At 39.7% G+C, this 12,127-nt stretch overlaps 1 protein-coding gene across 2 annotated transcripts in view; it reads left to right on the top strand.

Moving 5' to 3' along the window:
* mllt1a (MLLT1 super elongation complex subunit a) overlaps positions 1–6,871 on the top strand; it is a 30,374-nt gene extending 23,503 nt beyond the window's left edge. Inside the window, exons 8-12 of one of the 2 annotated variants that reach the window (XM_030132735.1) lie at positions 83–194; positions 1,903–2,002; positions 3,496–3,564; positions 5,066–5,137; positions 5,936–6,871. In XM_030132735.1, coding sequence (XP_029988595.1) covers positions 83–194; positions 1,903–2,002; positions 3,496–3,564; positions 5,066–5,137; positions 5,936–6,064 — 482 coding nt within the window. In that variant the 3' untranslated portion in view covers positions 6,065–6,871. Of the gene's footprint in view, positions 1–82; positions 195–1,902; positions 2,003–3,495; positions 3,574–5,065; positions 5,138–5,935 lie in introns of both variants that reach the window. The other variant, XM_030132734.1, reaches the window with a different exon arrangement.
* The last annotated feature ends 5,256 nt before the right edge of the window (positions 6,872–12,127 follow it).

The raw sequence follows: 12,127 nt of genomic DNA, 5'->3' as shown, positions 1-12,127 counted from the left end.
TATGTCGACGTCAGACTGGAAGGTCACAGATGAAGTCGGTAGTATTCCTGTGTGAGTGACGCCGTTTGTCCTCCTCTGTCAGGTCCGCTGCGGTCGATGGTGGAGGAGATCCAGTCAGAGGAGTCGGACGACGACGACAGCAGCTCAGAGGAGGAAACCCCCATCAAGACCAACCCCCCCAACAGAGACTCTCGGTCAGTGTCTGTGAATGCAGATGTAAAACAAGATGGTCAAACTGATGAGTATTACGTCTGTTTACAGGGTCTTAAAAAGTCTGAAGTCTTGAATTTACAAATCTACATTTAATACCTTAAAAAAATCCTTAAAAGGTATTAACAGGGTGCATTAAAAGTCATCACCGTATTTTCCAGACTATAGAGCGCACCTGAATATAAGCCGCACCTACCAACTTTTAAAAGAAGAAAATATTTGTACATTATAGGCCACACCTGACTATAAGCCGCAGGTGTCCACGTTGTAACATGAGATATTTACACAGAAAGATAGTAAACAGAAAGATTATTTAAATATTTATTTCCATACCTTAACTGCTTTTTTCCAAACAGTGGCTGGAACACGGCAGTAAAACGTCAGGAACAGGCTGGTTCAAAAACCCAGAACAGTCATTGATCTGTATCTGCATCTTCCTTCTGCTCATTAAACAACTGCAGTCAACTTCTTCAGTGTCGGAGTTGAACAGCCTCAACGGCTCCGTCACACTCCTACGTCTCTCTTCCGTTGTTGCTCAATGGCACTTCTGTGCTGCAGCTCTAGTTCCTTCTTGGACAGACACATCGATTGCTTTTAACTTCAAAGCTGCATCATATGCATTTCTTCGTGTGTTTTCCATGATGAGGGTTTGTGCATGACACGCAAAATGATTGTTAAAAGTTAAGCTTAAAACTTCTCCTCTTCATCACCTCTTCCATCTGTCTGTCTCACTTTTGTGCTTCCTGCTAGAGCGCCCCCTGGAGGCCGTTAGCCCGCAAAAATCTATACTTGAGCCGCATCGTTGTATAAGCCACAGTGTTCAAAACGAGAAAAAAGTAGCGGCTTATAGTCCAGAAAATACGGTAAATAGATTTTGGGAAAATTAAGGCCTTAAATGGAATTAAAAAGCACTAAGTTCAATGTCCAGAGGCATTAAAAAATTAAATACACTACATTATATTTGATGCTGAAATGTCAGCGTTTCTTTTACATGGTTGACTTTGATTTTGTGGCTTTTGAAGGTATAAAGTTATTATGGGATGTTCTTATCTCTGCTAAGTTACCATTTGTTGATCCACAGTTCAGACTAAACTGTGACAGTTCCGACCTTGGTTGGACGATTCCAGACAGATCTTTAGTTCAGCTATTGACAACACAAACCACACAGAAAACAAGAGGTGATATGTGGTTTTACTGTGGCTATTTTCTGTCTAAAAACAGAGCTAAGCTAACAGAGCTAGGCTAACAGAGCTATAATGTAAACTATCAGCTGTCACAGTGTTACTCTGAGTGACTGTCAAAAGTGTCTATGAGTTTTAGTTTGAAGAAGAAAACTTGATGATACCATAATACAGATGTGTGAAAACAATGAGCTTTATACTTCATTCAGTGTCTGTGGATACATACATAGGGTTAATTTGTTAGTGGTTTTGGTTTTAGGTGTGTTCTGGTACCAGACTGCCCCCTGCTGGTGAGAATCTGGAATATTATTACTACATAGAACCACGTCAAACGAAAATAAAAAGTATAAAAACCTCACTTTTCACCCATTTGAGTCTGTAACTTCCAGACTTTTGCGACCACACATACGTCGGTCATTGCTAAATATAATCTGTCGTCTTTCTGTCAGCGTGTTCCGTCAGTCTGTGTCTGTGTGATTGACCTCTGACCCCGCCCTCTCCCCTCTGTCAGACTCAGCCTGGACAGCGAGAGTGACAGCAGTGACGGCTCGCACCGCCCCAGTCGAGACCCCGCCCCGCCCCCGCAGAAACACAGCTCCTCCAATAACAAAGTGAGTCACACAGCCCACATTATACTTCCCAGTTATTCTTTACAGAGCACATGAGGACAATGACGATGCGTTTAGCCTTCAAAACACATTCTCTGGTGTTAAACTGTCAAAATAATCCGGCAGAAATTCCCTTTTTTTTCCCCTCTCATTGTGGTTTTCTGACTAACGTTAACTAGTAAAATGTGTGTGTGACAAACCCATGTATGAGTAATTCTACCCAAACAATGCGAGACAGGAGTCCAGGGGTATATACTTTGATTTCAACAGCACTTTTCTGCCAAACACACAATAACCTACAGCCATTTAGCAAACGAGCATGAAACCACAGTGTTTGAGGATAACACCGGACTGTGCTTGAGTTCCTGTTGTATTAACCGTCGTTTGTGTCTCAGATCATCTCACCAGTCGCTTTGCCATTGACCCTCAAATTGCGCAAATATAACTTAAGCATTAAAATTCACCTAATGGAAAAATGACAATTTCGGCAAAAGTTAATGCACTGGTAAGAGGTGGTTTTTCAGGCATAGCGCAAATTGTATATCACGCAGAACTGCAATGGAAAGACCTTTTTCTGCAACTAGAGTTATGTGAATTTAAATAAATAAATAAATAAATAAATGGATGTTGACGGACATTACAACAACCAAATAAGAAGAGTTTTAAAAGAAACATGGCGCGGTATTTGTGGACACAACAGGAAACTGAATCATTTTTTAATTTAGAATGGGATATAGGGGTAATATTTTTTTTTTAAATTAATATATTTGTAAATCAACACGATATTTACTTTCGTCGCCATGTTTTTGGAATGATTTGAAGTGAAGTAGTTTATTCAGTTAATTACTGTAAACAACAAACAAAAACGACATATACATTGTTCCATATACGATGCAACTGAAAGGGTTTAGGCTGTAGTTCAGACTTATTTTGCCGAACCCCATTTACAATTAACACACTGTTTCCATATGAAAACAAACAAACAAAATTTTCAATGTAATCATTGCTAAATATACAATAGAAGAGAATATATATTTAATTTTAATTCAGGTAAATCATGTCCTTATCTCAACTACCAGTATTGATCCTAGTTTTTTAAACAAGTATTTTTTTTGGTCAATCCTGAGCTCTATATTTTTGAACAATAGTTAATTTGTGCATCTTTTTAAAAGTTTTAATTGTTTTAGACAGTTTTAATCGATCTTTCAGGCCATTCCAAAGATTATCCCCTCTAACGCAAATGCATCTACTTCTGGTGTCATCACGCGATAATAAATAAACAAATCATCGCATTTGTGATTAAATGGAACAACCTGACATTACGCACTTCTGTTTTTTTGACATTTAGTAAATATCGATGAAGTTTTGCACAGATGTCCAATGGAAAAGTGACTGCCATCTCACATCGTTGTCTCCCTCTCTTTTCTTTGTGTCATCTTTCTTCTTTTTCCTTTACATCTTTCTTTTTTTTCCCATCTCTGATCTGTTTTCCTCAGGTGTCGGGTCGAAAGAGTCCAGATTCCACCTTTCGCTCAGAGAAGGTGTTGAAGAAGGGATACGACAAGGTAGGAAGGGTAAATCAAACTTTTTATGCTTAAACTCATCACACACCCATACGTTCTTTCTCTGTGAATCGTCAATGAGAGCATTAATGAATCCAAGGTGCGGTTAACGGCCAATGAATTGATCCAGATGTGCGGCCCAAGTGTAACCTCTGCACCCATGAAATAAAATCTCTTCTTTCTTTTTTCTAAGCAGATGATTCAAGTGGTGATAAAGTGGAACTGTTGTAAAATGATCTCGTATCACTCCTGCACAGTTTGAAACATCTGCTGAGACTCATGGAGATGGATTTTATTGAGCCATTAAGGAAATAAAAAAAGGTTTAAGCCCATGGTGATAAACTTGTTCTGCAGGATTTAGTTTTTGAATAAGAAGTTCAAACTGTGGATGCGTCTGTAATGAGCCTGAGATTATCCGCTCCATCGGCTATAGTGGTGTATTTTATGGTGTGTCTGTGAATAATTACAGGGATTATTCACAATGACTCGCCACGCTCCCTTTTTAGAAGACTTTTCTAGATTACATTTGGAAAACAGAGCGACCTCTGTTCTGATAAAGAGCCAGTGTTTGGGCTTGAAACATCCAACTCTTACTTAAGAAAGACTTTGTGAAAATAAGCTCTGAAGTGTGAAACCACAATGTACAGTATGTCGTTTCATTGACATAATTATTGAAGTGGTCTTGGGTGCTTCCATGAAACTGGTCCCTAAAGGCAGGACAGAGGGGTTAAAAATTCAAACAATATGTAGACTAATGTTTGGAAGCACTGAGGGTCTGTTTAAAAATAAATATTTACTGAGATAAAAGAGAAACTGTTTTCAGATAAAACACATTTTTATTTGACACAAAAATCTGCATGTAACATGATAAAAAGGACTCGAAAATTACGTGCTACTATTTTTTTCCAATATCCTTTTATTCTCTCACAGGTACATTTTGGGAATTGAAGTAAATATGCAAGGCAGAGAATTTCACGAAAATGACTCGCAAAATCACTTGCGATTTATATGTGTTGAAATGGGCAGGTTCCGCATGTAACCCGAATGGACACGAAACCTCAAATGAGAGTGCAGATTCATGAAAAACCCACGTCTGGATTAGAAAAACAATCAGGATCATCAAATTTAACACAGTGTCTTTATTTATAGCGGTATATAAGACCATTTCAAGCCATGTTTTCCAGATAAAATGCACCTAAGTAGTTTTCCCTGTCCCAGTTTTGGTCCTATTTTTGGCCTCAATATCTGATTAAAAATTCATTAATTTTGGGATGGCTCAGAGCAAGAGTCAAATTTTTTTGCCTTTATCTGAGATCATCATTAGGTACATCCTGGGGGGGAAATATGTTTAAATTTGTCTTTTGCCAGATACCAAAACAAACCCAGTTTCAATGAAAGACCCAGTTACATTCATAGTTATACCCCTCTATTAAGGACCAGCAAATTCTTACAGATATATTCAGGTTTTATCACCTATACGCTGATCAATCCCTGAACCCCACAGGCCTACACGGAAGAGTTAGTGGACCTTCATCGCAGGCTGATGGCTTTAAGGGAGCGCAACGTCCTACAGCAGGTGTGTGTTTAAGCCTCTTTTTCTGCTGTTATGTTCAATGTTTGTGTAGTACCGAAAATAAACAGCCACTGTTTTAAAGCTTAACTCAGTCGTTTTTACTCACTTAGATTCTGTCTCTTTATTTTATCCACCCCAATGTTGTGATGTAACTAGTTATGAGATGTAACAAATTAAGAAGGAATCAAAACTGGTTGTAGAAATCCACTCGATTTTTGCTGGAATGAATATAAAGATAGCTTTGCAGCACCCGGAGGGTTCAAATTCAAACTGTATGAACTATTAGGGTCCAAATACACAAATAAATGAACCAAAGACTAATAAAAGTGGGTTTAGCAAAATATGACCCCTTTAAAAACAGAAGCAGAAATACCCGTTTAGAAAAATGAATGGACAGAGCTTTTCTTTTATTTATTCCTAAATTTGTAAATTAATATTTTGGTCTGTGGTTAAAAAAAAAAAAAAAAAAAAAGCCTTATAATATAGATTAATGTAGAGCTGAAACGATTAATCGACTCAAAGTGATCCAAAAAAAATCATTCAACCACAATTTTCCTGAATCAAAGCTCTGTTTCCTTCATTTCTCTGCTGTTAAACATTGGTTCCACTGTTGTGTTTCACACGGACGCTTATTATGACGCACAAAGAAGCTTCAATTCAGGAAAACTGCAATAGAATATTTTCCTTCAATCAATTCCAGTCGATTAATTGAATCGTGAATTTTTGCATTCGCGCCAAGCACCTAATCGATTGATCGGTTGCAGCTCTAAATTAACGAGCTTTTTTTTTCTCATTTGTTAGATCGTCAACCTGATCGAGGAGACGGGACACTTCAACGTGACCAACACCACCTTTGACTTTGACCTCTTTTCACTGGATGAATCCACTGTCCGCAAACTACAGAGCTACCTGGAGGCGACGGCCACGTGACAGGAAGCGGGAACCGGTGCGTGGACGGAGTCGGAGGCGGAGGTCGACTCGCCGCGTCTCCTTCAGGAGGAGACGAGCTGCCACATCCTCCGCGGCTGCTGCACGGGCCTCCGGACTGAACCCTCCAACAACTACCGTACACCCGCAAACAGAAACACACCAACCAACACAAGCACACATGAAGACACAACACCTTCGTGCGGCGCTGGGGAGGCGCAGGAAGACACTCAAGGAGGAGGAGAGGAGGAGGTGTGCTGTGACTCAGACAGGAGGAGCGCAGCTGAACAGTCAGGATTTCCACTACACATCTCTTTTTCTGAGTGTCAAACCTCTGTGCAGAGCTGTGGAATTCACCCCACACCCCCTCCTTCACCCTCCTGCACTCATATTGCTCCCGCCTTTGCAAACCTAATACTTCCCTTCCTCCTCCTCCCCCTCCTCCTCCTCCCCCTCACACGCACCCTCCTTACTCGGCAGAACGCTCCGGTTCCCTTCCCCCTGCTGTCAGCTGGAGCTCATTTCTGTCGACATATCCTCGAGTCGTGTGAGTGTGTGAGTGTGAGCGCTGCTGAGGTTTAAGAGATGTTGTCTTTGTGGTTGTTCAAGCTCGAGCACAAACAACAGCCGGTTTCCCTCCTGCACTGCAACACAACACACACACACACACACACACACACACACACTCGAACACACCGAACAAGTACAGATCCATGTAGGACTGGGCGATGAAACAGCAAAACAGGACCACGCTGACATTCATACCTATAATGACGATGAGCTTCGGACATTTTAAACATGTAGAACAGCGCATTGCACAGCAGAAATAATTTCCCCATTAAGCAAATCTACTACTCTAAATGTTTGTACTGAAATAGACCTGCACTAAAAAAATGCTTTGTTTTGTTGTAGTTTCACGGTGCATTCAAATGCACCTTGGAATCTCTGAAATGTACATTGCTTTGAATGACAAGGACTTCATGATACATTCAAGTGTACCTGAAATTCCAAAATCTACACTCAAATGGTCATGAATATTGTTAAAAATTAGATTTTTTTAGAGATGCAACCAATTAATTGACTAGGTGCTTGAAGCGAATGCAAAAATTCACAATTCGATTAATCGACTTGAATTGATTGAAGGGAAATATTCTATTGCAGTTTTCCTGAATTGAAGCTTCTTTGTGCGTCACAATAAGCGTCCGTGTGAAACACAACAGTGGAACCAATGTTTAACAGCAGAGAAATGAAGGAAACAAAGCTGTGATTCAGGAGAATTGTGGTTGAATGATTTCTTTTGGATCACTTTGAGTCGATTAATCGGTTGCAGCTCTAAACATTATCATGTTATTTCACGTCGTTCTTTTCCAGGCCTTATAACGTCTTTCTCGAGGCGTGCTTCGACAGCATTATCAAAATGTACGTTGCGATAAATAGATCAGTGCGCTAAATAAACCCCCCGTGGCTGTATTTGTTGCTGCGTCGCCCAGTCCTCCGTCCACGCACACCTCGGTCTCCCAGGTCCTTCACCCTTTACACTGTACATGTAGACACTGAGACGTGTGCTGTTTTGCGTGAGTGTGAGTCTGTTGTGGATGAGGTTTGTGTGTTTGTCTGAACATCTAAACATATGTTCTGTTCACTTCCCCCTCTACTTCCTCGCACTGAAAGCTGAGCCTTGACCTCCTAGTTACAGCCCCTCTCCCCTTCTTCTTTCCTTTTCCAACGAAGCCCCCCCCCCACCACCACCACCACTCTATCCCTCCTCTCTGCCCCCCCCCCCCCCCCCATATCGGCGTGCATGAAAGGGCTCGACTGCTCGCGGCCGGAGCAGTGGAGGATCGCTCCTGAATTGCCTTCTAGTGGTGGGTAGGGTGGGGGGGTTTAAAAAGAAGCCGTGAAAAGTAGCCATACTTGTCTCCCAGAATCCAAAAATAAGGAAAAAAAAAAAAAAACAACAACAAATAGGGGCCACGCTTTTTTACATTTTATTTTTCTACAAATGCATTTTGTGTATTTATTCCCAGACTGCGGTTGAGATAACCTGTGAGCTATGAATGTATATCGCTTTTACTTTTCTACGGCTAGCAACAGCCCCACTCTAGTGCCTTTCTGCGACCTGCAGCGTGAGGGGGGGTGTGCGCTCTGTTAGCCATGGTCACACAGATTGAAGACCCCCCCCCAATACCCCAATACTCCCCTTGGGGACACAAGTGTTAATTGGGATGCCTGAATATCCAGTATTGTCTTAAAGGCTTCCATCCCTGCGACTCCTTTTCCAGTATCTTCTTTAGGCTGTCGTCCTTTTTTTTTATCTGTGATTTTATTTTTTTTCCGTTAATCATGGCCCTGGAGGAATTTTAAGATGACTGTTTTTCACTGATGGTGGTCATGTTTTTATGTTCTTGCTTTCTGAGATTAGGTTTCAGTGTTTCTTTTTTCAGGAGGAATCATCAGGTGACTCTGTGGTATTTACTCGCGTTAATTAGCCAGAGTTGTGTGCGTTTTGCAGCTGCGTTGCACGTTTGCGAGACGGCGCTGTCGGTTGTCGTTGAATAGGGGTCCGGGGCGCCTCTTCAAGTGGTTTCAACTAATGATGGATCATGTGGAACCGAGTTACAGGCACTTCAACGGGAAAATTCAACCCAACAATAAGCTTCTTGAGTATTAAACTCCTTTGGCCTGAATCACGAAGCGCGATCTGGAGGAAAAGACACAACATTCGGCTCCAGGTGGATTATCCAGACTCACAAAGCTGGTTCTTCATAACCAAATTATATCGATAAAGACGGAGCGTTTAATGAGCACAGACGTTTGTAGAATCACTATGTTTTCCAAAAATCAAGCTTTAAGTAGAACAGGTTCATATGAAAACATTAAACCGTACAGTTTGATCCTAAAAACACTGATTAACACCAGAACCCAAATATGTCTTCAGTTTATAATAATATAAACAAACAGCAATAAAGTCTCACAGTTCAGAGGCAGCATTTAATGAAAGTTGTGTTTTATGAGGAGAAGAAATGACTTAGTCTGATAATTGATAAGTCAATTAATTAATTAACTTCACTAAAACACATTAAGTCAATATTTTCTATTTTGCACACAGCACAGTGTGGAGATTATGCTTTTTTTCTAAACAGCTTCTGCTTTACTGCACTAATACAATGTGTTACTGATGAAGGAAATGCATATTTTTTTAACCACCCATTAGTCGAACATGTATTAACACTAAGAGTCATGCAGTTTTCGTTTTTTTAAAGAAATTAATGCACTGATTATCAATAATTTTATGTTAAAACTTTATTTCTAGGGTCCCTGTTACTGTATTTATCAATAATTTAATTGACAGAAGTTTTATTTCAGTGACGACTAAATATCAGGCAATAATTCACCTTTCCTTTTTCTTTAACAGTCAGTTACTTTGAACTCATGTTTTAACCTGATCTAGTTGTTTTGTTGGGTAATAAGTTGAAGTCGTGTGTATAGAAAATCAGGGCACATTTTTTGTAAACTGACGTGTTTGATATTAATGTGGGTGTTTGTGATTCCTACCTCCACTGACGAAATGGCGCATGAACATGACTTTTATTAATAATTATCAAAAACTTGCGTTGAAAGAAAGCACATGGTTTTTATACAGATGGCGTTTGTCGACTTAATAATGCCTGATTAATCTGTAATTAATTATTTCAGCGTCTTTATATTTACTGTGTATTCAGTGAACTGCTCTTCCATATCTATTCTGTTACTTGGCGTATTTATCAGAATAATAGTATGCAACGTCAACTGCAGATCCACTTCCTGTTTTACCTTCCACAATAAAAGACATAAACGTAGACTCTTAATAGTTGCATGTAAGGTTACGTGCAGACTGCAGGTAAATGTGGCCCAAATCCCTTTTTTTTGCCCATATGTGACCTGTATCTGATCTGTTAAAGACAATTTGAACAGCACAAATGCGATTTTTTTTTTTTCAAATCCCTCCTCAGGCCACTTTCATATACGGCCCTAAATCCGATACTTATCTAATATTTTTCAATGCGACTTCAGTCTGAACGGCCAGGTCGCATTTATCCCACCTTTACGTTATTGAAATGCGACAAACGTCACAATTCTGCGTCCCAGGAGTGTTACTTCCATAAACACAGTGCACGCATGCGAGGTCTCGTATTATGTCAGGACCTCTTCTGCACATGCTCAGGGTCGCATTTAGTTCCTACTCAAAACAGATAGAAGTTACCAAGGTTATTGTCGTTAATGAAAACTAACAAAATGACGAAAACTAGTATTTAAAAAACATTTTTGTTAACTGAAATAAATACAAACTATAATTAAAAGAAAAAAACGATAACTAACTGAAACTGTATTGTGTTTACAAAACTAAAACAGATAAAAACTAGAAGCACTCGGAGAGCGCAGACCTCCGCCAAGGCTGATCAGTGGGCCCCCCCACCGTGGGCCCCCCCACCCCCGATCACCACCAAAATTTAATCATTTCTTCTTATCCCATTTCCAACAAACCCTGAAAATTTCATCCAAATCTGTCCATAACTTTTTGAGTTATGTTGCACACTAACGGACAAACAAACAAACAAACAGACAAACAAACAAACCCTGGCAAAAACATAACCTCCTTGGCGGAGGTAATGATGGATAAAATTCCCTTCGTTTTCGTCTTTGTCAGTGTCGGACTGATATGAAATCGATTTATTTCACTCTACCTATTTTAGCTAGCAGCACTATACGACACTTTTTGCTCCGTCACTTGTGTTCACTTGTGGTTTCCAGTCGTCTTCTGGTCCCCACTCTACCTGGAAACATGGAGACTAAAGCAGCAGAGTCCTGTCTGGGATTGATTTGAATAGGAGCACAGAGAAGAAGAGAAAAGAGACCACTGAACTAAAATTAAACTAAAACTAAGCATTTAGAAATAAATGAAAACTTATAAAAACTATCAAACCTGCTGTAAAAACTTAATTAAAATGAACTGAATTAGAGAAAAAAAAAAAGTCCAAACTAAATAAAACTAAACTAGAATGAAAAATCCAAAACTATTCGAACCTTGGACAGAACTCGGCCGTTTTCACACACATTTCCAACTGGGGCTGTTTATCGGCAAGAATCTGGAGATACGATACAAATCACAATACTAGGATCATGATACGATATATCACGAGATATATTAAGATTATTTCCTGGAAGAATTGAATTACAGCAGAAATCTGCACAAATACTAAACACATTTTTATTTGATCACAACAGGATCTAATGTTAGATCACAACATTTTTCTAATTCTTCTAGTTTCCAAAGGAACTCCCATCTGCCTCAGACAGTACAAACTGCTTTTAGGATGATTTAAATAAACATTATTTAATAAAACTGTGTGAAATGATAATAAACAAGATAAACAACAAAGACAAATAAATGAAAATGAACCTCTGCCATATCTGCATCTGAATAAATACCTAAAAATATCCATACAGTACTTTTTAGTATCGATACAGTATTGTGAAATGAAATATCGCGATATATTGCAGAACCAATATTTTCTAACAGCCCTAGTGAATTAGATAAAAGATACGACAAAACTAAGCATTTACAAAAAATGAAAACTAATAAAAACTGTTAAACCTGCTCTAAAAACTGATTTAAACTGAATTAGAGAAAAAAAAAAGTCCAAACTAACTGAAACTAAACTAGAATGAAAAATCCAGAACTATTATAATCTGGGACAGAACTCGGCCGTTTTAACGCACATTTCCGACGCTACTTTACATCGTGATTGGCTGCGTTTGAGGTAAATGAGCTCCGTCTCCGTGGTTAAACTACAGCCACAAACCAGCTTTGTGAGGCGCCCCCACCCTTTTTTTTTTTCCTCCTCCCCAGTGTCGGGTTGTTTCTTGATTCAGGCTCATGGGGTGCTCAGTTCCTGTGGCCCCTCAACGCTCCACATGAACACACACACACACACACACACACACACACACACCAGCCCACTGTGGAACAAACCTCCAGCCCTTCGTCCTTCGGTCCTCTTCCTGCAGACGTGTATTTATTCTGAC

Source organism: Sphaeramia orbicularis, chromosome 4 (genome assembly GCF_902148855.1).
Source record: "Sphaeramia orbicularis chromosome 4, fSphaOr1.1, whole genome shotgun sequence".
In the NCBI taxonomy this organism is placed as follows: Eukaryota; Metazoa; Chordata; class Actinopteri; order Kurtiformes; family Apogonidae; genus Sphaeramia; species Sphaeramia orbicularis.
The sequence above is the reverse complement of the archived record's forward strand: the minus strand, read 5'-3'. Positions and strand labels throughout refer to the sequence as shown.